This window comes from Apteryx mantelli, chromosome Z (assembly GCF_036417845.1).
Source record: "Apteryx mantelli isolate bAptMan1 chromosome Z, bAptMan1.hap1, whole genome shotgun sequence".
NCBI lineage: Eukaryota > Metazoa > Chordata > Aves > Apterygiformes > Apterygidae > Apteryx > Apteryx mantelli.
The window spans coordinates 82,249,673-82,275,197 of record NC_090020.1 but is presented as its reverse complement, the minus strand read 5'-3'; the positions used below and the strand labels follow the sequence as shown (position 1 = coordinate 82,275,197).

The window sequence follows — 25,525 nt, the reverse complement described above, 5'->3', positions numbered from 1 at the left end:
AAGAGTAAATTCACAAGAATTACTCAGTGAATTTGCCTCAAAAGGATTCCCTCCCCATCCCTATTATTATTTTTTTCTTTCTTTGGTGGTAGATTATTTTTCTAATAGGATTAACATTACCCTCCTGCCTTCTGTGTAAATGGGTGAATTCACCTTGCCATAAACTGCTTCAGCTGGAACAAAGAGATGAGACTGCTCAGATCCTTGAGGTTAAAAAAAAAAAAAAAAAAAAGTCTCCTGATGGATTAATCTTTCCAAAAATAAAACATTCGTATTGGCATCCCTGATGATGGGAACATTCTTGATAAAGGTTGTTCCAGATCCAAGCAGTTAAACTTCAAGTAAAAGGTTTTGGAAGAACTTAATGCGCCACGTAGCTCTTGCCTTGCTGTTCAAAAAAAAAAAAAAAAAAAAAACCCACCCTCAAGCACTGCCAGAAAACTCCTCAGATGCTCAGATGGACTGGCTGGAAACCCACTGCCACCCCGCTTTTTATCAGTGCTTCACAACAAACCCGTCCCCTTTCTTTTTATTCCTGTTCTATTGTGGTGGGTGTTGCTTTCCTGTGACCCATCGCTACCAGAAGTGGCTTCATTTCAGTGCCAAGAGAAATGTAGAAGAGTCCTTCAGGATGAAAGGTAAGATAAGAAAAGCAAGTTATTCCATCAAGTTAAAGTGCAGGTCTTCCAGGGGAAGAAGACCATTTGCATTCATGCAATTTGCCGTTTTGATTCGCCAAGAGAGATGCTTCTATTCTTCTCCAGGCCCTGCCTACCAGTTTGTAAGTGAACTTGGGGCTCAAGAGGAGAGTCTAAATTACACTCCAAACGCATTATTGCTCCTTGCGCATTGCTATATGCCATCAGAATAAAACTGACAGTGCTTTGAAGTCTGTAAACTGATTCCTAGGTAACTGCCTAGAGTTTCTCCCCTCCCCGTACTCCAAACAGCTTTTCATTTGATGTTCTGGCACAGAGCTAATCTGAGAAAGGATCAGAAACTCGAAGCTATTGACAGTAGTGACAGGAGTGTCTCAGCGTGACAGCTGATTGAGCCCATCTCGCATTTCACTGACAAACTCAATTGCTCCAGTAAATCGAGTGAAAGTCAATACAGGCAGCTCCTGCTCAGGCCTTGTGTGTGTCCCCCCCCTCCCCAAGCCCTCATGGGGGCCCCTCACTGCTGCAACCTCTTGCAGCAACCAGCTGAGACCCCGCGTAACTGCATGCAGCTAGCACGGGCTTGGAGGTGAGCAATCACCGCAGAGCAGCTGAGGTCTCTCCGACAACGTGGAAACGCAGCATTCGTCCTGCCAATAAAAAAGCATTCTTTCTCTTCCTTTGCCTCCGTCTTCCTTTTCTTCCTTTTTTTTAAAAGAGACATCTCCCAGGAAATCCAGTTTCTTCCTAAAGACCTCAAGCCGGGATTGCGCTGTGAGGACCCACCAGTGTTGGAGGTGCTGCACGGGCACAGCCTGCTGACTCCTGGCAATGCCCACGTGGCAGTGCCCTCTGAGGACAAGAGAAAGAAATACAGGGCTTGCTCCTCTTCTGGCTTTCTCTGGTGGAAATCAGGAATAAAAGTAGGCTGCAAGGAACAAAATCTTACAAAGGTAAAGCTGGTGTGAGAAGGGACTCAGGCCGGGTGCAGATGGCAACCTCGTGTTGGCAGGGAGCAACCAGGCAATTAAGGCAGCGACTTAACAGGCTTTTTCCATGCTTTAATTGTGAAGCAGGCATCTGCCCCCGCGGCCCAGGGTGCCTGCGGCTTACGGCAAGCGAACCACAAAGCAGACGCAGCAACAGGCAAGGAGAACCCGAAGTTGTGCTGAGAACTGCGCAGGGATAAGGGCTACCCAGCGAGGAACATATGCAGGCTACCGTTCGCAAATGGAAATCAAATAGGTTGCCATTACCAATAATGAAGTGTGAGGTTGGCGTGGTTTCTGTCTCTCAGATTTCAACACGGTTTATTTTTATAGAGGCAGCTTCCTCGTGCAAAGTGTTGGCAAACATGCTGCTGGCAGGGAGGCGGGGAGAGGGGAGGCCGGGGCTCTTTACGGAGGACGCAGAAACCTTTCCCACCTGCCGGGACGGAGCAATGAGAGACAGGGATGGCACTCCAGGAGAGAAAAGGGAAATTTCATAGAGACGCATGGCCAAGCTATTAATCTTGTTGATGAGAGGAGAAGTGACGGCGCAGGAGCAGAAGGAGGGGAAAGGACATTGGTGCTGAGCAGGTATCAGGTGCTGAGAAGGCAAGGGTTAAAGAGGGCAAGGTGCAAGATAGAGCAGAGCTAACGAAACACAGGCTCTCTGCTGCATGGAGCCATATCACTGCAGACACCCCCATCTATACGCAGACCCCCCTCCCCAAAATCTTGGAGCACGTCAAGCATTGCCTCCGCTTACCCTACCTAGCAAACGGCTGAGGTCACAAAAGCTACACTGTCCCGCTCGCCTTAAAAGAAGTTAACCTAAACATTACAACACCTCCACCCCACAGTTACGCTCCGGCGCCAGGATCAACACGGAGCTGGGCTGCCAACTCTGCTCCCACCGCTGCTCCCTGGCAGCTCAACACCGAGGGGCCGGAGCGTCCTGCAGGCTTCCCCGGCCTCCCGGCGAACACGTGTGCCTCCAACCAAATGACCTCATCTGGACTAGATTGAGCGCTCCGAGGCAAAATAAATACGGCACATTGGAGCTGGCAGCTATTTTCAAAGGTTTAAGTTGGGTCCCTCTCAATTTTCACTCAGCACTTTATACATTTTGTCCACTGCAAAATGGGAGCATTTTATATTCCCAGATCCGATACATATTTTATGAACCTTCAGAAAAGCTGCCTCCTCTGCAGTTAATACTTTGGTTCCAAAGTTAACTGGTTAAAACACATATTAATAGATTGGACATGGAAAAAAAAAAAAAAAGGCAGGTGAGAAACGCTGGGGGAAGAAAAATAGCAGCAATGTTTAGAATGGCTCTGGAGCCAAGACAGCGAACCTGGTCTTTTTAATGGGACCACCCAAGCGAGTGAGACCTTAAGCTCTTACTCACGTGTGCTCTGCTCACTACAATGTAATTCAAAGTCCAGAGGGGAGTTAGAAAAAGTAATAGTGGGGTTTAATAAGGGCTTAACAGATGAGAGAAAATACTGAGTTCCCACCAGAGCTCGTTCCCCAACTTGCCAGCAGAATATTATGCGATCTCCAGTCGGTTTCAATAAACACAGCAGCAGGGAGATGGTGCTGCTGGAAGAAGCTGTCACTGCCCGGGCTCGCCAGAAGTCAACCGTTGTTCATCAGCTTCTCCTGAACATACTGTTGTGGGATTTTTCTGGAGGTGCGTAACACCACCTCCTCTGAACACGCTCTTGACTTCCAAACCAAAAAAAACAACAAACCCCAAAGTCTCTTATGAAGCCTGCCTAACAGAATAGCATTTGAGCTTGTGGTATTTTCTCTAAAAAGCGGCCTACAAGTCTTCCTTGTTTCAGAGTCATTAGTTAATTCAACACCGATCCTTCATAGGTTATGAAAAGTTCAGCTGGGTTGGCTGAGTCAGGTCTAAGGTTCATTTCCAGGTCACTATTAAAGATATTGCTGGTGAGGAAACCATATTAATGATGCTTTAAGTGGCAAGATAACACAAACCAACAAGCAATAAAGAGAAGTTTAGAAAGCCACCTAAAAACATGAGAAGTAGATGAAGATACAGCAGATCGGCTGAACACTCCAAAGCCGAGTTCTTAGACCGCCCTTCCCGTCGCTTCGTCACCTCTAGCTGAAGCACTCCTGTCAGCAAAAGCCTTTCGTTATGTTTAGCGATGGCATCTAGAAGGACAGCGCAATAGTGATGTGTAGGATTGGCTGTATCACTACCCGTTCTCTCCGGGATTACACCGTTTGTAACCTAGCCTCTAGGAAAGAGGATGATTGATGTATAACAGCAGAGGAGGGAGGAGGGGGGACAGACGAGAGGGGGGGGAAGACTGCAAAATCTGGTGCCCAACGTGAAACATTTAAGCCCTAAACTTCTGCGGGAATATGATCCTACCCTGCAGTGTTGTTATTTTTTTGCCATAGAATTAAAAAGAAGGACTTTTCCCAGTGTCACTGCAGGCCACAGAGGATAAATCCAAATGACAGGGCTTAAGTTATGAATATGGGGAATTAGAGATGAGAAGTAAAGCAGCTTATAATGACTCTCCCATTTGCTCTTTGGTGTACAAGCTTCAGTATTGATTTTGAAATGCCATCTTCATCCTAGCACCTCCTCAAAAACGAAGCTTGAGAGAGTTTCTTCACCTAGCAGCCTCTTCAGCAGGATTTGATAATGATAGAAAGAGCATGTAAAAGCTTTTGCAGGCTGTTACTCAGCAGGAATCATTCCCGTGTTTTCTAAGTCCAGCAGCTCGGATCTCGCAGCACGGGGGAACACAGAGCCCGGGGAAGCTAGCCAGGAGGCCAGGGTCCTCCTGTGCGCACAGCGACTTCTGCAGCCTCAGGACACTTATTCAAGACCTGGCCCATAACTTCTATAGACAACACAAGTATCTGAAAGCAAATGGAAACTTTTGTACCACCTCATCATCTTGCAACCCAGGGCGTATCAAGAAGGTCAGCAAACTGGAGAAGCTAATTCTATTGCCTTTCCTGACCCCAGCTTTGGGGTAAGGCAGTCACACTTCCTACCTGAGATATGATTTTGCAGAACATTTTGAGCTCTTTTTAAAGGGCTTGACACCAACTACCAAAATGTTCACGATGGGTATCTTTGGTGGAGCAAAGCACAGATCCTCATCCCTCAGAGCTTTTCCCTATTTTCTAAGTGACAACATCTCACAGGTAGAGTCTAACTTGTCCCAACAACAGAGTGAGAAAGAACTCACTTTCTTAAAAAACTAAGACTAGGAGGGAAAACTAAGATGAAATAAGCTAAGTGTATAGGACAGATCAGTGTCAGAGAAGGAGAGCTGATTTTCCTGCGTCCTGCACCAGTACACAGCTGCTAGGCTGATTCTGCTGCCCTCCAAAAATACATAATTACTTGAGGAAGGACAGTGTGGTTTCTTGTGGCTTTTCATTTTCCTCTCCATATTTTCTCCCAACAAAAAAGCCATTAATATTCGATCATTCCTGCATGTAAGATGCAGTTGCTATAACAGTTTGCACTTAACAGCCTCCAGTTGTAGGCTAAATTGATGACACTTAAAATGTGCCCATGAGCCATAGCAGAATGATCCCATTATAGCAGTGCCTTAGTAGTGTTGTGTTAGTTAAGGTTATGTTGACTGGTTTTGAGGGTTTATAACCCAGCTGTAAATATATTCTGCAGGCTGGAACCAGTTGCAGAGGGGATTTAGCCCTGCAGCAAACATATGGCATTTTCTGCTACGTTAGATCAGATTTTTGTCTGGTTCGTTTGAAGATATGACGTAAAAAAAGAATAAAACATCCCTCTGTCAAGATGCTATTAGGAACTATGCTATATTTCAAGCTGGTGTTAACCTACCTTAGGCAAGGCCTACACCACTCTAATATCCGAGTACTCCCCAGTCTTTAACATGAAGGATATCTGTGCTGATTCCACTGTTTCACAAATAGAGAGCTGAGGTCTTGTGGGAATTAAATCACATGTCTAGTTGTGTAGGAAACCTGTGGCAGACTGAAGCACTGAAGGGTAAACGGACTCAGTAGACACTGAATGACTTCTTCTCCCACTGAGCCTTATAGAAGAAAATTGTCCTGCTATATTGACTTTCAAATTACACCTTGAACAATTTCTCCCCTGCACCATTTTTTTTTCTCTCAAAGATCACTTTAGTTAGAGGTTTGGGTTTTTTTTGGTTTTGTTTTTTTTACAGAGCTTTCTAAGTGGCTTCCAGGAGGTAATGTTTTAAAAAAAAATCAGATTTTAAACCCAAGGCACACACGCATCTTAAACTGCCACTAATCTCTTGCCAATTAAGACTTGTAGTCACAAATAAGAAATTCACCAAGTAGGATATAACAAAGAATAAAGAGATATAATTAACAAAGGACTGTTTAGATGGAGCGATGCGAAATATCCCTATCAGCATGGTCAATTCAACACCAGAGCAGGTTCCTATGAGAAAGTCAGGAAGAGTCACCACCTGAGTTGCTGGAAAACTCAGTTGAACAAAGACCCAGAAAATACTGTGTACTATGTGGAATATCCTTGCACCACCCAGGCCTTCGCTTAGAAAATCAAATTCTTTTCCATGAATAACTAACGTTTTAATGGAACATCTTCTGAATGCAGACCAACCACATAGGGTACAATACCGGACAGGTGACTTGCTGAGATTCATGGGCCTCAATTTCATCTTATCTTGACACTTACTCTGAGATAATGTGAGTAAAAGATAGGTGCAAACTACCCCCATTCTGCCTGGGTCGCATTTTACACCGACGCAGAGATGAGCATGAAGTGCTTCAAAAAGCCGCAAGCATGACTCTCCAAGCAATGAGCAGCTCCTTCCCTACCATCTGCCACCCTCCATGAGGCCTTCGCCCTTTCCTTGCACCTCACATCATCACTGCTTGGAGCAGGCCATTCAGCTCGCATGAACCTCAGAACAGGTGAGAGCTGGATTCATGTGGCATCGGCTGTCTAAAAGGTGGCTGACTGATATTAACCCTGCCGCGACATCTTCATGTTGGCATCTGCGAAGGGGGGAAAGAGCAACAAGACAGAGATGCAAAGGCAGCAAACACAGCAAGAGTGACAGAGAGTGATGGGGAGAGATGGTCCTTATTTAGCTGGGCACAGACCAGAAGCCTGAGCAGAGATGCTAGCATCTCCCCACCCTCTGAAATCATGTGTTATGAGGAGTCCTTCCTCCCAATATTTTCCTCCCAAGAACTGGAGGCAGCATTTTTTTCAAAGGGACCAGTCCAAATCTTAACATACTCCCTTTTTTGCCCATGCCGTTGTCTTTCCACTGCAACCCACTCATACGCATGTTGTCTCTGCTCTGAGTCTTGCAGAAGCAGGTAAGCTGCTAACGCAAAACTGCTCGGGGCGGCTCGGCAGCGCACAGCCTCTCGCCTCCGATTCGCTCTCTCTCCATCCGTACAGAGAGATCAATGAAGACAACAAAATAGTTATTAATACTCCCTTGGATTCCAGAGCCTGAAATGACATGAGACAGCATTTTCTTTGGCTGCTTTAGCTCTCTTTTACCACGCTCACGGATGTTTGCTTTTGACAAGTATAAATGACCCTTTCAAATTCAGGACTTGAGGCTGACGATGACAATTGATAACACTAATTTTTTCATGTGTGAAGCACTTTTCATTCAGATGGCTCTCAAATTGCTTTTTAAAACCAGCCAGATTCACTTCATCCAGCATCGAAATGAAACTACCTCCGAGATGGAACAAAGGACCTATCAATATAAGGTGGCAGTACACAGCAATTTAGGGCAGGAAGCGAAGAATAATGTATCCCGCTGAACACGCGGGGTCAAGTCAAGTTGGCAGAATACATTTCCTGAATTAGAATCTCGACAAAATATCCATCGCCAAAAGCTGCATACTCCAGCTCAGGAGGGAAAGCATCATGGGATCATCCCTCACTACAAAAGGTCAGAGCCCCAAGTTTTACCTCTCTAGCAGCGGCAGAGCACCATGTCGGAGCATGCAACCGACTCTGAAGAAAAAACAATTTACTGACTGCTATTTCTGGAGCTGTTCCTGCAAAAGGGCACTGTGAGGTTTTCGGTGGTTCTTTTTCCCAACCACCCCCTTCCTGTAGAAAGGAAAGAGTCTATTTAACTTCAGTCTACACTTCACAGGAAGCCCAACCCACCTGGAAATGAATATGAACTGTAAGAGGAGATCACGAGGCGGGAAACTCTTGAAGTGAGTAGAAGACTATTCATAAACTGAGCGAGAAAAGGAAATAGGCAATTATAAAAGGTCATTAGAAATGTCAGGTTTCCAATGGCATTGTATAATCAGAGGTGTAACCCACCTCAACACACACCCATTACAGCTGAACTTGCAAAGGACGCCCACAGCCTCAGTCTCTTTCATTCGGAGGCCTACATCTGGGAAGTTTCTTTCATAACATGATACCTCAAAAACGTACATAAATCTGAAGAATGGGGACTTCTCCATACAACTTCCATTTCACAACTCCTTCAGTTCCACAAAACAAGTGAACAAAACCAAAAAACTCCCCAAACCATCATCAACACAGATGCTTTGGCACTATTTTCAATGACTACCAGAGTACAGCTGCTCTGGGAATTTGGGAGGTCCAGAGAAAAGGTAACCAGTGAACCTACCCTTCAAACACCTCTTGTCCCAAAGTCAAATGCCACTGAGAGGAAGAGATTTCAAGTTTAGAAAAAAAAAAGTTTTCACAGATTAAATATTCTACGGTGCTTTGGTTCACTAGGTGGAATAGTTTTCCTCCTGTGGCACCACCAGTAGCAAGTGAATTGTGGTGGGGGAATGGACAAGCAAAAGGGATCCACCTCATGGAGACCAAAGCTCATGTCGTGGGGAGAAAAGGCTTTCACCTGGCAGCAGGAACAAGACGCGCAAGCATTATGTGACTGAGGGTTTTGCAGAGCAAAAGACAAACAGTGGAGTCAGCGTAATGACAGAGCTACAAGGGCTGCTTTTAATAGGTGCAGGTGCCAAAAAGGGATGCGTTTATGAGCTGTGCTATATGAAATCGCTGCCTGAGATCTCAGGGGAGTAGGCTGGATGATCCAGTAAAGTCTCCTACGGTCCTGTGTTCCTTGCATGATCATCTAGCCTGTTTCATTCAATGAAAGAAGCATTTTTAAGGGTGCTTACTGCCTGGACACCTCAGTTCATGCCCTCTCTCTTTGTATTTTAATTTTTGCTTCAGCTTTACATAACCTGTGCAGAATCCAGTGATTTTTGAGCAAGCAGAGAGTCAAACTCTGCCATAAACTCAGACCACGAGACAGCAGATGACGATATATGGACTCCTTCTCTCCCCTCATTCTCTTCCTCTCCTTTCTCCCACCTGTGTATGTCTAACAGTTAGCCAGTGCTTCCAATTATTTTTACTCCTATTACTTCTTTTAACAGAGAGAAACATTAACATTGTGGGGGTGCAATCCAGGCTTGCTGATATTGCAGTGCTGGCTGCCAAGGGAACTTAGCTCCAACACAGTTCAGTCCAGGCCAGTTAGCTATTTAAAGAGGTGGGTTTATTTATATACTTTTTACCCTCCTTTCCTCCCCCATAGTCCCCCCCTGCTTTTTTTTAAGACGGGAAATCACCAGTAGCCCAGAGCACGTAAAATTTGACAGCGGTTTACCAGATAATTTGTATTGGGCCCTTTGTCTTTGCTGTTACTTTTATTCTTCAATAAACTCCTTCAACCATTAAACAATGTTACTCCCACAACAACTTTGGCAGAGATCAAAAGAGCGTGGCAGGTTTGCTCCAAATTTCTATTGCTACCCTCCAGGTACTGAAGAACTAGATGGAGACAAAAGAGGTTTTTCTTTCCTTTGCTCTGTTCTAAAAGGTTTTGTCCTGGATTTCCATACAGTCAAGGAAAACATTTTAAAAAGTAATTAAGGTGGCTTTTTTGCAGAGGGGGTTGGGGAGACCAGTTTCAATCCAGTACTTAAGTCATTGTGCTGTTGCTGAAATAATGATGACATCCATTAAGAGCGGGGTCTTACCTTCTAAAAAAGAACTTGTAGGGCTAGGAAAACCACAATAAATCTGAATTAAATTACCGTCTGCTGGCAGCAGATCTCTGGTGTCGCAAGCGGTCAGGTTATATACACAGGCCTGCAATGCCAAGTCAGGTGATCTGGAGAGAGACGCTGGACTTCTCACAGCTTGGTGCATGAAGCGAACACTGCTGCGTTTCGAGCCTGAACACAGCGTTTTTTCAATAAATCATCAAGTCCTGATAAAGGTGTTTGATCTGGGGGATATCTGTAGTTCCAGAGAGCTAAACCTATCTGAAGTGCTGTCAGCCGCTGAAATCTGGTGCAGCCACTGCACTGGATAGGAAAATCTTATCCTTGAAAGGACCGCAAGGCTCTGGCCTCAAAGTGCATTAGGTTGCAGTGGGATCTACCCAAATTCAAAAAACAAAGCAGACAAATAAAAAAGCATCTGAGATGTTATTTCACTCCCAATACTGAATTCAATCTTCTGAAGAAGGAAAGCTCTCAGGAGGCTTCAGGGGAAAGGAGGACATTAGATGAGGCCGAAGAAGCCCACAAGGGAAGCTGCCTATTTCATTTTTGGAACGTGGACCATGTGCGTCTATTTTTAATTTTGAACCAAGTTCCTCTGCCTCCTGCCAGAAGTCCTGAGCACTCTGATGGTGTAACGGGAGCAGTGGCCCAACCATTCCCTAATAGCTATTACTTCTTAATAAAGAGCAGCACTTAGGCAAGGGATGAGGTTACTGTCGGAGGGGTCATGATTAATAATGATTAATCTGATCCTTGCCCACATGAACTGGATCCACCATTCACTAAATAATTACTTTGCAGCGTGGATACCGTTTCCAGAGGAGGCATACATTTATCATATTAAAACCAAAAACAAACACACAGAAGGACAGGAGGACCTGAGCTCTCAGTAACACTTGAACTGACACAAGCCACCAGAAAAGCGAAGCGAAAAAAAAAAAAGCAAAAGCAAAGGAAAAGAGCAGTTAAACATTGATGAGCTGCCTACCTTTTGGGAGAAGCAGGGAAAAACAAATAAAGCTAAACCCTGAGCAGGCAGAGCTGCATCTGTTGAGAATATGGAGCTCTTTGGTACTTCCAGTTCTCAACCTTATACACACCTCCAATACACACATTATTTGTCATCCCACACATTTTTTCCCCTGTTTTAAAATGACATTTTGCCTTTCTCAGAAAGTACCAAAATGACACAGCTAAAATCACTCCCTGGGAACCATGTTCGCCGCTTTATGTTAATACACTACTTTGCACAAGGAAATCCTAGTCCCCAATTGCCATTCTTATGCAACGACGCGCTACAAATAATAAGCAACGGTATAATAATTTATGGGGAGGCATAAATTACTGGGAAACTAATAACCACTCCGAAGGGCATATATGAACCTTGCAATTACTGTAGGACGCTTGCGGTGCAGAGGCTTCGTGCTGCTGCCAGGAGGTGGCCGCATTTCGGGACTCCTCTTAGTCATCTCACTCTACCAAACCAAAGCTTCGTCAGGACTATCCACAGCAGAGGAGGAAGACGGAGGACGGGGGTCTAGGCCTTTGGTACGCTCAGCTGAACACCCCTCAAGGTTACTAAAGATCTTGCATGATTTCTATTGCACCGCTTCGCCTCTCACCTCAGCTTGTAGGGTTTGATTTGACCGAAAGTTGTCATGAATTGGGAGGCTGTTCAACATGCACCCGCGGTTCCTCTCCTGCTCTGGGGCAGATCCAAGGTGAGGACTGGGCTCCTTGTGACTGTTGTGAAATCCCAGCCCCATGGGACGTCTGCTCTGGACAGCGAGAGGGTCGGGATTTATTCACTGGTGACCGCACTGTTGGAAAATATCCAGCCACATAGGTGCCTCTGGCTGCCAGTCTCAGGGGAAGAGATCACAGGTGGAGGAGGTTAAAGTGCCTTCTCTTCCAGAGGCACTCTGGAGAAACGCCAATAAATGAAACCTTCGGCCATGGAATCATGACTTGGTTTAACTGAGTGGGGTTTTTTTGTTGTTTTTTTTTGTCAGGGTAGTGTATCTAGGACTTTTTGCCAGCCTCCAAATTCATTTGAAAAGTAAGTTACGGGAGAAAAAATTAAAATCTTTGCAAACCACCATCTTTCACTGGAATATAGATGGTTTGTCCTAAACCTTTAAATAACCAATGATATAAAAGCACATACCCATTAATGTCCATATTCAAGAAAATGACAACAAACTAAGTTGCATTTTCACACAGGAAAAACACAAAACAAGACCAAAAAAAGAAAGGAAAAAAAAAAGCCCCCAACAACAATAATGAAGGTAAATCTTTAAAACGAGAGCGGGGGGAGAAGAAAAAAGACCTTAGCAAACAAAACTAAATCCAGCGCACTGTTTTTCCCCTTCACAAAGTGAAACAAGCTGCTCCTAAAATAATGCTTCCTTGGTTTTCTGGCAATTAGTGTTCTGAAGGATTAGCCTACAATCATAGGCGAGTGTTTGCCTTTCCCAGCCGATGTCACCATAGAAGTCTGTGTTTACCTACAAGGCCCAGGGGATAATTTATAAGCTGCGCTGAGGTCCCGCGTTCACAGACAGATGTTCCACTCTTGCCACCCACCCTCCTGCCCTAACTTCCTCTCCGTCTACGTCCTGTCCCCTGAAATACTGACAGTATCCCATCAGAGGCATGATAAATGCTCTTTTCAGCCTTTGGATCCAGCACTTGCATGATAGTTTAAGCTGATCCAGCAAAAACCAGATACTTAGATGGTCAACACATCACCAGATACCAAAAATTAGATTTCAGAAAGCAAGAGAATGAAAAGAAATAATTTATCATGGTCCCAGAAAATATTAAACAGAATGGTATTTTCTTCCTCCAAAAACTACTGCCTGCTCTATAATTAAAGTATTACCATCAATGAGTTTTAGGTCCAACACTCAGCATTTTGTAAAACCCCTCTCCAATCCAAATGTTCCCATTTCATTTTTAATCTCCGCTACATGGGAGCTGTGGTCTGATCCTGCTCTAGCCCTGTTGTAAATCAAGAGAAATTCAACCAGTGTACATCAAAATACAGAAGTGTAAAACTAATAAAAGCTTTTTTTTTTTTAATGAGCTTTCTCCTGATGCATTAGAACCTCAACATGAGAAAATTAAGACTGTATTTGACACAATTGAAAGCTATTCCTTAAAGGAAAGTAACATGAATCCTCGTCTTAACAGTGAATGGGTAGCATGGCTCATGACAATGAATTGATTATTTTAAAGATATTAATTTAAAAAAATAATTGAAGGACTCAGTCTTACATAGCATTTATAAATGTGACCAGCATTTCTCACAACAGAGCCCACCGCCGGCTAAACAGATCTGTTCGCACAATCGAAGCCACTCAGATCTTCTTAGATCATAACAAAACGAGGTTCAGAGACATTAGGGCTTACGAACACACATGCTGAAAATAAAACATTTTTCCTCCCAAGAATTCAGCCCTTTTCCCCATCAGTAAATTATCTGGAGTTCCTGGAGCTTTGTGGACACTGCTCAAATCAGCTTGAGGGCTATACTTGCTCTGATGGGTTGTTCACAAGCTGCACTAGAGAACAGTCAGCCAGTGATTTGGTATTTGAAATCAACTGCGTCACACCGCCACATTTCATACTGGATGACCCAATATTTACAAAATGTTTCCATTTTATAAAATGGAAATCAATTTTTGTTCCATCTTCAGAATGAATGATCTCTGGATTCAAACATCGCTCAGCTCCAAAGCCAGGAATTGAGCAGACCTCTGGCTGGCTCTTGGTCTGAGTGCAGGCCACCTCACTTGCACTTGCTCAACTCTACCAGCAAAACTCTACAGTGACGTCAGTTTGACCAATTTTAGAAGAAAGTGCCGTTCCTTCTGAGTAATGAATATTGAAACCTGGCCATCAGTTTTCTGTTTGTGAGCAAGTTTTTACATGCTTATAATTAGCAACCTCAATAAAGAATGTTCTTTTTGGTGGTGTCATTTTAGAACAAAAGCATGTAACGAATGGTGCATTTCTCTGTAACTATGGCACAACCAGACAGCTACAGTAAGAAACCAAAGGTTGCATGCATTTAGCCAGCAATGAAGTGCAATATTCTTTAAGAAAGGCATTGCTCAGAGTGGATTATTATTAGGAAACAGAATTCATGAATAAATAAACCAGATGGGAATAAGTCAGGCCAGGGCATTAACAGCTCCTAGTGCAATGAATCCTTGATCTCGCTTGAGGGCTTTTCTGCGAATAACAAATTTAAAAACACTAATGTAGTATCTTTGTCAGACATGCCAAAGACTCCATTTGTGTCCAGGAACTCAGACATGCAACAGCACAGTTCAAATCAATCAAATATTAACACATTCTTTTATTTCCACCCGGTAAGGTACATATTGACTGACCTGATCTGAGTCTTTTACTGGAGCATTTTTCCCTTTTCTGCAACCACAACTCATGAGCAGTTTTGCATCTCCAATGACTTTTCCCTACAAGAGATAATTCAAGAAAAACATCAGCACAATCCGAACCATCAAAGTCCAAGACATTTTTATTTACGACAGGTGGTAGGGGAAGAGAGGGCACTGGGGAAGCTGCAGACTCATCCTGCATTGCTGGGAGATGCCCTGCCCCAGAGGAACGGCTTGTGCGTGGCTAAGGAGACTTCCTCAAAGGCCAGCAGCAGCACCAAGGAGGCCATGTAGATGGGGAGAGGGGCAGAAGGAAAGCAAGGTGCGCAGACATACACAGAGGGAATATGGGCAAGCCAAGCTGAAAAGGAACCAAAACAACCTGATATCTTCATACACCCACATGAACAGGAACAAGTCTATCACAGTCAGGGAGTACAATGCCCAAGCTCGAGTGACTTGAAGTAAAAGCTCATATGCCAGCAATAATGTGCACCATTACCAAGCTAGTGCTTATTTGCTTCTCGGATAGCTAGGTTTAGCTAAATACAGACCTACAGCTGTGACTTAGCCATGTTTGGAAAACTGGTCCATATCACTGCTGGCAAGTCCTTGCCATGAATTCAATAGCCTACGTTCACCAAACACTGCAGTCTGCTTGAGCAGACCCTACACGGTCATTAAAATGCTATGGCAAATGGAGATTTCGAAAGAAACAAGAGTACCCTCATGCTCCCTCTGCCTATAGCCAACAGTTTGAGAAATAACTTGAGCTCAATAAACTCCTTTTCGCTGACAACCCATAAGGTTGAGCAAGCATAATCCAAGCAGCAGGGTGCCTCACATTAATCTGATTCAGTTCTGAGGATCTGGATCACTTTGGTTCTTCACCAAAGCATGTTTGGAGCTTATCAAATTGGATGTCTTCATAAATCACCATGGTAGAAAGGGGCTTGGATTCTAGATTTGCTCAAAAACTCCTTGAGCTCAAATAGTAACACAGCCAGTTGAGTCCCCATAAATCCATCATATTTACATGTTCTCCCTCAGAGACACACAAAGACTTTGCCTTTTTTTCAGACTTCTGCAGTCTCCAGCTGAAAAATAAACACTTCCAGCATTTGCTGGGCAACAGAACGGGAATCTACTTGTGTGCAGCTTTGGAGAGTAGCAAGATTTCAGCTGGATGGATTTATATGGAAAAGGAGACTACAACATTAGAGCAGTTAATGACTTTAGCAAAGTGGAAACACTCTGCCCTAAACGATGAGGAAGAGAAAGGGCACGATTAAAAGGAATTGCAGCCATTCTTCAATGTCAGGCCACAGCAGAGAGATGACCCTTGGTGGCAGGAATTACAAACAGGAAGATAAACTTCTGATCACCTCGGGAGTCTGCAACCTGCCAGGTGTGGTGAGGTCTCTTATTTTGTGACCCCCAACATCTCAAAAGTTCCAGCCAGGCCAGGTAACATGCAAAAAATATTCTTTCTGCTCTTTCCAAATGCACACCAAAAAGACTGTACCCTGATCTGATACCTAATCAAAATGCCCCAATGCTCAGGCCGCTGATCACACCCTGTCAAAATTCAGCACTTTCAGGGGACTACTTAAAACTGTCAGCCTCTGCCTGTGGCTCCTGTTTATTGAAGGTATTTTGCTCTTGCCCCCTTACTACAATCCCTTAGCGATTCAATGGGTAATATCTTAAATTCTAAAGCCATTCCCCAGAAATGAGTCAATAAAATAAAATGTAAAGCAATGGCATTAAATTATTACTTTAAAGATGGGAAACTGAGGTGTAGGGAGTGACTCACTTGTCTAACCAAAGGAGCTTTTTTAAACACCCCAGGGTATCTGAGATATGACAAGTCTGAGACACAGGAGGACCTAAGGGAGACCCACACAGTTCCTGATGGGCAGCTGATGGACGGGCATGATACCTAGACCAGGGTGTCTATAGTGGCAACATATGCCTGCATTTAGGCAAGTGGATCCATATATGACTTCCTGGTGGTCAACTTGTCCCAGTATGTGCTGCAGAGTCATCCTGTGTGAAAAGATACTCCAGCCTTTTTTACACCACAAACTGAGGAAGAACTCGCATTTTTAGACCCTTCTCTGGCTTCTCACTTCTTGGATACATTCCCAAGCAAACTAAGCTCATGGCAAAAAAGGGCAATGTTCTCACATGAAAGAGGGAAGTATTATTAGCTTTGTTTAACAGAAAGAAATTGCAAGATTTTGGCCATAATCACTTGGAAAATCAAGAGTAGAGGGGGGATCTGAACCCAAACCTTGATAGTTTCTTTTTTCCCTTGATAGTACAAGAAAGCAGTTTGGGGGGTGGGGGGGCATTTCTGTTCCCTAGAAAAGCAAATGAAAACAAAGCACTCAAAAAATAATCTCATCTCCAATTGCAGATCCACCTCTTTCAATGTGCGTTGCCTGCATTAGCTACTACCTCCACCTTATTTTTAGGAAAAGTCCTTTTATGAGCAGATGCCTAATTTGGGGATAGGTGTCTACCATTAGGCAGCTAAGTTGAAAGGGAAAGAAGGAAAAAAAAAAAAAAAAGCATATGGACAACATTTGCAGCCAGTCGCAGCTCCGTTTAAGAGCAGATGGAGGCCTTGTCATTCCGGGGTTTCCTCACATACACCAGGCAGTTCAGTGGGGATACAGAAAGGGGCTTCTGTTTGGATGCTTCTGTCTGGAACCAGATTAGACGAAAGCACGCTTCCCGCGGCACACGCCTTGTGTTACATTAAACATGCATATGCAACTTCAGCTTTTATTCAGAGATCTGAAACGGAGCCCTCCAGGGTGCTAAGGGTCAGTGAGTTTGGGTTTGTTTATTTGTGTGTTATTTTACAGTTGCTGGTGCCCAAGGAGTTGGTTAGGAAATTTAAAACACCTCGCCGGGGCTATCGTGCTGAGGTTGTTGCCTCCTAATATATCCCTCCGTCCTCTGTCCGGCAGCGCGGCCCCGCGCTCCCAGCGATTTCAGGGCAGAGAACTTTGCAAAGAGAGTCACCAGGAGCTACGGATTTTCGGTCTTAATTTACACAGCATCATTTTCATGGCCCTTTAATAACCAGACTGGGGAGGAGAACAGTTTGGGAGCAGCGATCGCGCAAGCTCGCAGACGTACAGTTTCCGAACGCTCACGTGCCATTTGCTTTGGAGGCGATGCTCCAGGCTGCAAGCAGGTAGGAGCGATGAAGTCCATGCAAAAGGAGGAGCTCGCTCTGCCTTCTGCTGCCTCCCACCCCCGTCACCAACCGCTCTTCCCCAAACAAAAAGCGAGAAGGTTCCTCCACGGGTGTATAAGAGCAAAGCACACGCGGCCCGTTATCCCACCGCTTCGAATACTGCCGCGGGGGAGGCACTACGGCATCCTCCTCCTCGCACCCCCGCTGCCACCACCACCCCACAGGCTCCAGCAGACGGCCAAAGTTTGCAGAAAAAAAATAATAATAACAACAGGCTTAATTATCTCAGCCGCACGGGCGACGGGAGCTGATCTGTTGCCAATTTTAACAGCCTGGCCCCGTGGTCGAGAAACCCCCAAACTGCGTCAAAGCAGAAGTCAGACAAGGGCCGGTTACAGCTCACTTCACCCGAGCGGCTCCGGAAAGAGGCACGCCGGCACACGCAAATCACCCCGGCCGGGGCAGCCCCGGAGGTGGCTGTGAGCCCGGCCGTCGCCGCGTTTTCCAGCGTGGTCCCCCCTCGCTGCAGGCATGCACACGGGCATGTGCACCCCTCACCGGGCTGGCATGCTCTTCAACCACACCACAAGCCTTCGGTGCTGACACTGGCTGCCCGAAGCTGGTTCCTTCACGTCCACGCGGTTAAGTGAGCCGCAAGAGGTTCTACCTCCGCTGGCTGGGAAGATTGGATGGAGAGACGGGCCCGGATCAACTGTGCTGGGCCAAACATCTCAGAGCTGCCACCAAGTTCAGCTGTGATCTGACTTCTGCGATTCAGGTCTCCTTTCCTTGCTAGTGAGCAATGCCCACCAAAAATATTGGGAATATTCTTATCCCCAAGGACCTGGCACAAGCCTTTTCTTGCACCTCCAAAATTCATGTGGCTCAAAAGACCTCTCAGTAACAAAGCTGCGAATCCTGCCAAAAGCATGATTATGGCAGCAACTGATATCCCCCTCCGGCTTGTCACAGCCTTTCCTTTAAATTAGCAGATGCTGCCCCCCCTTCCCTTTGGCTATCAGAGGTGTTTGACCTATCTCCGTCCCTCCCGTTTTGCAATATCCTGCTAATATCCCGCACCACCAGATGAAAACCTGGGGCGCCAAACGGCTGACTGACTTACCCTGTGTCTCGGAAGAAACCTGTGGAAGCACAAAGCTTCCAACGTGGACTTTCCAAGGCTTTTAATAGCATTTCATCTGCTGAAGCATCTTTCCGCTTCACAGAGAAGCGCTTTTCTTCCAAGCCTTCGTGAAGCTGAGCTGCGCAGTACTTTGCAGTCTCTCCCCGTTCTTCCTCCACCAAAACAGCTCCTAGCCTGATACCTACATCATTGATCTTTTTTTTTTCCCCCCCCCCTAGATCCACAGGCTTTCACCAGGAAGAAGATATGTGCACGGTACCCCAACAGTGAACCCTATAAAATGGGGCTTGCATAAACAGAGTTGAGAAGAACAACACATCCAGTGTTCACATTGTTCTGCTGCTCTACCAGGATGCTCCACGAGCCTCGACAAACCGGTGCCCGGGTGCCTCCAGAAGGGCTTGGGAGAGTGGGAGAGGCGAAGGGGGGAACGCAGGGAAACGCGCGCTGAATCCAAGGTGGAGGCAAGCAGCAGTACAACAGACAGCTGGTGTTTGGGTGGTGGTAAATCACCCTGAAATGAGCCTCTTCCCTCAGCTCAATGAGGCCGAAACAACAAAGGGAGGCACAGCTTGCAGCCGGACAGCCCGCTAGCCAACCGCAGACACACATGACAGCTTCATTCAGGAGCCCGGAGTCAATACAAAAGCTTCGAAATCAATCCGACATCCTGCGACCTCAAACAATGCGCCAAATCTTCTCAGAATTGGAGCCCCAAATGAGCGGGAACAGCATTCAAGGGAGATCAAACCGCCGGGCTGGCATTGAAAGGGACTCAAAAGGAGAAGAATGCTCCCAGTTTATTAATGGTGAGGTCTGGCCTGCTGCATCCCAGCCGCCCTCGGCTGCATTCATTAAAGGGCAGCGCTTTGCACACATTATGCAGAAAGGCCGGCGAGCCTCTGTGTGCGTGTGTGTGTGTGTGTGCGTGCGGGTGCGCGCCTCACTTTTAGAAATCAGGATGTGCCTTTCTGCTCCGCGCCGTTGTCCTCATCACAAATTCCTCCTGTGTGAACCTCAAAGGCTGGTTTTTCCCACTCGAGCGGGCTGCATGGGCGCAAACACGAGCGCGCGCTTGCTCTCGTCCCTCTCAGCCCTTACGGCCTGAAAAGCATAAACGACCGCGGACGGGGTCTTTCCGAGGAAAAAGCGCAGCGTTTTGCGTCTAAGCAATCCCCCTTCCCTCCTGGCCATGCTGAGGTCCAAGGAGTTACCCCCTCCGGGTGGGACTGCGCTGTCTGGGGTAGTTTCACCTGCAGTGTCTGTCTTGCAGCGCTGCATGCAAATGGGACCCTTTCCCCCCGACACGCATGTGGCAACGGCCACAAAAAGGCCAAGCAAATCCTCTTTATCAGCTTCCCTTTGAAGGCAGGTGTAGAAGTAGACGGCGCACACAAAAAGGATAAATACCATTTCCAAAAGTGCTGTTTGGATTTGTCGGTCCTAATTATTTTCTTTTCAGCTGCCACATATCTGAAAGAGTCAGACCTTACACGTTTTCTTCTCCTCAGCTACCCTGCGCAAGATAGAGTGTTAGCTTTAGGAGGTCAGACTTGAAAAACACTTCTTTTTTGTGTTGAAACGGGAGTAGATGAAGAGAAAGGGCTGAAGTTTTCAAAGCGGTCTAGAGATTTTGATGCACGTTTCCCAGGCATTTTAATTGACAACGTGTCAAAATCCAATCAACTTTGCTTTTAAGTGTCCCATTGATCTTAGAATAGATACGGCTGTAGGAACCAGTAATCTCTCAGATTTAGAGAAACTTAGGTGTACGGAAACAGAAAACAACAACAAGCGTTCCTTAAGACCTAGCAATTTCAACACACTTTATTCTTGAAAGTTGGCAAACTAGTATTAAGGCTTCCACAAAAAAACTTACGCTTTACTCACCCTTTACTTCAGAGTCTACACTACTACTGCTACAACTGTGGTCTCCTTAGAGACCATGGACATGCTATGTATCTCTTCCTCTGAGAAGAAGACAGCTCTGGTTCTACTTCATGAATCCAGATGGCAGAGGGCAACTGGGCAAAGACAAGCAGAGCAGATTTAAAAGACTTTTTCTCTAGCACAAGGTAGAACGGAAGATGAACTGTACATGCAAGACCAGACGAGGCGATACTTGAACCACAGGCAGGAAGACCGAGGAGGTGCCTGCTGGATTTATCAACAGCAAGCCCCAAAGCCTATCATTTAGCATTCATAGGCAGAGGAAGAACTGCAGCCATGTTGGGTGCATGCCCAAAGATGCGGTAGTTGAGTGGTAGGAAATAATGGAGAGCTGCAACAATTACTAGCAATGCAGACGAAACACAGTCTGCAGGGATCAGATGGAGGAAGATTCAAGGTTAAGCCTGTTGGTAGAATAATAATACTAAGATCTTTCATTTTAAACCACATTTTTCTTCTCGCTGCAATAACTAAATTTGTTTTACATATCTAGTGATTCCAAATGTAAGTTTCTGAAATTCAGGAAAATTAAGATCTTATTTGGATGACTTTTTTTTTTTGCTTGCTTGCTTGCACACTTTGAACTCTGCCATTTGAATAATTTAACAATCTATCTTAAATATTTCACCCATAAATCACAGGCTTGTGTTTCTATTTCATGTTACAACTAATCAGCAAAGGAATGTCTGAGTTGGAAGTTAAAATTCTGCTCCACCAAGTTGGTGGTGCATAATCATTTCTTCCCAGACTCTCTGGTGAATAAAAACTTCTCTGCAGAATTAACGTTGTATAAAAAGTTCTTTGTGCAGGCACGGAGCGCAACTGCGGCCGAGGATCTTATATATTCTGCCAACAGGACTTGAGATTTCCAGAGCTAATTGGTTTGTAGAGTTTTCCCACCCTGCCAAGTGTAAGTACAGAGCTCACAGCTGAATCACATCTACGGGCGCGTAGAGCCTAAGCTCCACGACGCCGGTCGAGATGCTGACAATATTTACAGAGCGCTCTGAATGGCCCTACATGGGCAAGGGACCAGATTTCCGCAACTGATTGTATTCAGATTCACGCCGGGTGCTCATTCTCATCAAAGAGTAAAAAAAACATGGGGGTTTCTTGCCAAAATGGGAGATTTTTAAATGCACCTCACGGGTGAAGGAGAATGGTTTCCAGAGATGGAGCATGTACCAAGGAGCCTCAAATCTCACTGAAAGTCAACAGGACTAAAACTTCTAAAGTTCCTAAATTGCTTAGGCATTTTTGAAAACTGTATTTCAATGCCATTTTGATGCAAAATTAACACATTTGTGAAAAGAAAGAAAAACAGACCTAAACTCCCCACTCTCTTCCAAAGTCCCAGTTCATCAAAATAAAACCAGGGAGCCTCACGTGTGTGTGTGTATATGTATGTATGTATATGTATAATTTAGTGTAATTAACTCTTTGTCCCTAAATCATTGAGACACATTCAAGGCAAGACCCACTTTTGTCTCACTCAGCAAAATCCAAAATGCATGAACAAAATGAATAGCTAGCAAGAACTTCACAGTTAACGTTTTGAAACCAAAAAGCAAAAACAAAAGAGAGAAAATACATGGGAAAAAAAGAGAAGGGAAGGAGAAAGGGAATAGTTGTAAAGTACATTATTACGAGGTTGCCTTTTATTTTGTTGTATGTCTACTTTTTACTTAGTTTTGTAGCAAAACTCCAAAATCCAATCTCTTTTCCTTCAAAGTGGATGATCTCTCTCTCTCTCTCAAACACACAAACACTAATGTATATGCAAAAACACATACACACAAATGCGGAGGCATACACACATATGCAAGCCTACACAAACATATGCACAACTAAAGAGCTTCAGGGGCAGCATGATTCCTCTCCCGCAGCTAGGTTCAGGATCCCACCTCCGTAACAACAGCAAGTCTGGCCTGAGCGTGGCTGGGGGAGGGTAGGTGAGATGGAAATTGGAGACACCTCCTCCTCCTTATCCCTCCTCCACCTCCTCCTCCTCGTCTGAGGACAGACATCTCCATCTTTCCTCCCCTTCTGCAGCTGACAAGACTTCCTACACAAACTGACACGGAAACAGCTAATTTAGTGCTTTGTGTCAGGAATGCGGCCAGGGTTTCGGTCCCCCACACCCCTCACTCCCTTGGCCGTGTCGTCCTCACGGCGCGGCTCGCGGCAACGGTTAGACTTTATGGAAGGGCTTTGGACTGACGGGGCTTCCAGTGGCCAGCAATGGCAAATTGAATCTGGTTTCCCCCAAGAAGGGTCGCCCCTTCCCTCTGTCCCTCAAACCCACACACCTCCTCCTCTTCTGCTTTTGTAACTTATCTCCCTGCAAGCTACTTCCCAACAGGAGCCGAAATTAAACAGGCTGCCCATATGCCATGGCTCACTTGTTGTCTGTTCCTCTCACCGCCATCTGGCCTATTTGCTCAGCCAAAGAAGGCAAAAAAAAATAAATTAAAAAAAAAGGGGGGAAGAAGAAGGAGAAGAAGAAGGATAAAGCCAGACACAATGAGGACGAGGAGGGAGGTGATGATGCTGTCTCTCGCATCTGCTCCTTGGCCAGGCTCCCAGATAGATCACTAATGGAGAGCAGCAGAACCAGTGACAATTAACCCAAACACAGTCCTGTTTATTTAACCTGTTCAGATAGATCAGCTCATGTGCTGCTCCTCTGGCAAGGAGGCGCAGCGCTCCAGCAAGGAGCTTCCCACGGAGAAGAGGAGGCGAAGGGGAGATCCTCATCTCCTGAACAGGCCTGGAGAAAGCCCACCGGATGCAGCAGAGTGCAACAACCGTGCCGCTGGGCTGCGATTTCCCTTCGCTCTCCAAATCACCTTATTTTTTCTACGGCAGCACAAGCAGACTAGCAAAGAGAGACGTGACTGGGTGTGCGTGGGGTCTGCAGGTCTGCCTTGGTTTTGAACCACACTAGCTGCTAAAGCTCATCAGGAATCTCCTCACCCTGCCAAACAGAATGAGAAAGCAGAAGGGGAAAAGCCAAATAAACACGGAAGAGCTGGTTATACGGCCCACCATCACTAAAGATTTGTGTCAGGCTGGGGATGAAAGTTGGGGAAGAGAGCTGTGGGAATAACAGAATTTTTGTTTGTTTTTCAAGCTGAAACGAAAACCTCCAGGTTTTAAAAATGGATTAACCCGGAGAGTAATTTGTAAAAAAAGAACGACTGCAAAGTCATTTATTCAGCAAAATGAAAAAGGGGTGAGAAAACTGCATTTGGAGTTGGGCTAAATGTGTCATTTGAGCTAAATCAAGCCCTTTTGCTGCTTTTACAGCTTAAGAAAAAAAATGCAATGAAACTTTGTATATGCATGAAAAGGATGGTAGATACGGTGACATGGAATTTAACTATATTCCAGTCCATTTACAGAGTTGTGTATGTATTTACCTAAGAGAAAAGGGAGAGGAATTCATCTTGTGTTTGTCCTCAAAAGGGCATTATAAACTGAGGGTAGTACAGAAGTATATGCGTGCACAAAAACACATGCCTCTCACTGAGATAGGTATCAAAAGACCTACAATCAGTTCGTCTCAAGGCAGCCGCTGCTGAGTCACGACTCAATAATTACCATTACAGCTCCATGAGATCACGGTGGGGAAACCCCTCCAGGGAGAGGCAGCCAGGATGAAGAGCAGACCCTACTCTTCCAGAGGCATCAGGTTTTGCATGCGTGCACAGAGAAATCCCAGGTGGGAATCTTGGAGAAGGGTGGATGAGAAGAAAAGTAGGTATTTTTTGCATATACCATTAAGGAAAGAGCCCTTCCTCTAGTTGTGTGCCCCCACCTGAGTCCCAAATCCTCAACAAACACAGAGGAGACAGCAAAGAGAGATTATATTCCCCCCTGAAGATGGTACCTTGCCATTCTTGGTTATGTTTTCACATTTCAGCCTGATGCTGTGACAGATCAGAATCAAGCCGGGTGAATTTTTTCACCCATTACCATTTCTCTGCTTGCAGCCAGTGAGCAAAGAGAGTGCCACCTGCTTTAAGCTCCCCATTTTTCTAAAACTTTCTCTCCACACGCATGCACGTATAGCTGGCAACATGCATAGCAACAGATGTAATGGTAATAGTAATAGCAATAGTAATAGATGCCCCAAAACAAAGGTCGAGTTGATTCTTTGAGCATTTGGGCTTATGGTTCCTACTAACACAGAACAACTCTTTCCCTGTCCAAGGAGCCCGCTTGGAGCCTTTGGGAAGGAAGAAAAGCTTTGCGAATCCAAAATACTTCATCAGCAGGGGCAGTGGAAATAGAAACCAGATTTTCCTAAAACCGAAACATAGCATCATTACTAACTTTAACATTGCTGCAGTCACTCCACAGCAGGGATTCCAGCTTTGGGAACCGATTAGTTAAAATCAGCAGCAGCAACAACAACAACAACAGCAACAGCTAGAGAAAAGTCTTTTTGCAGTCGGGCTGCAGTCGTCCGAGGAGATGAATTCCACCAAGGGTTTCTGCTGACATCATAAACCAATCCAAACTCTGCTCTTGTGGTTTATGATCTCACCATTAAGCACCTCCATGGAATTATTCCCTCATATCTTACTGCAGCCCATCCATTATCCTCTACCTAATTGCTTCCACAGCGCTGCTGCAACAGAGATTTTTCCTACAGTTGAACATTTGTATTCCCAAGAGTTGTCACCTGCTGGGTCAAGTTCCTCAATCTTTACATTTTATGTTACTACAATGGGAAGATGTTCCAGTGAACAGAAACACGTACAAACCCAACAATCAATCAGATTCCTTCGTTTGGATTTTCTTTCAAACAAAAGGGAGCTTGCCAAAGATCATATTACATCACACTACGGAAATAGGGTGGAAGGAAAGGGGAGCAGTGTCAAGCACTATCTATCCACTACAGCATTAAATCAAAATTCCCCAGTCAGTGTGATAACAATAAACTGAAATAAAGCCAATGGGAAGGGAGGACTCAGAGCAGACTGCAAAACTGGAAGGGGTACGGGGGATGGATTTGGGTTGGTTTGTTTGCTTTTTGTTTGTTTTCTTTCGAGGTATGGGAGTTGGGAGTG

General features: G+C 45.2%; 1 protein-coding gene across 3 annotated transcripts in view; it reads right to left on the bottom strand.

Moving 5' to 3' along the window:
* The window catches only part of SETBP1 (SET binding protein 1), a 259,400-nt gene that overhangs the window by 196,161 nt on the left and 37,714 nt on the right, over window positions 1–25,525 (bottom strand). For all 3 annotated transcript variants that reach the window (XM_067315632.1, XM_067315633.1, XM_067315634.1), the window contains exon 3: window positions 14,134–14,217. In XM_067315632.1, coding sequence (XP_067171733.1) covers window positions 14,134–14,217 — 84 coding nt within the window. The remainder of the gene's footprint in view (window positions 1–14,133; window positions 14,218–25,525) is intronic.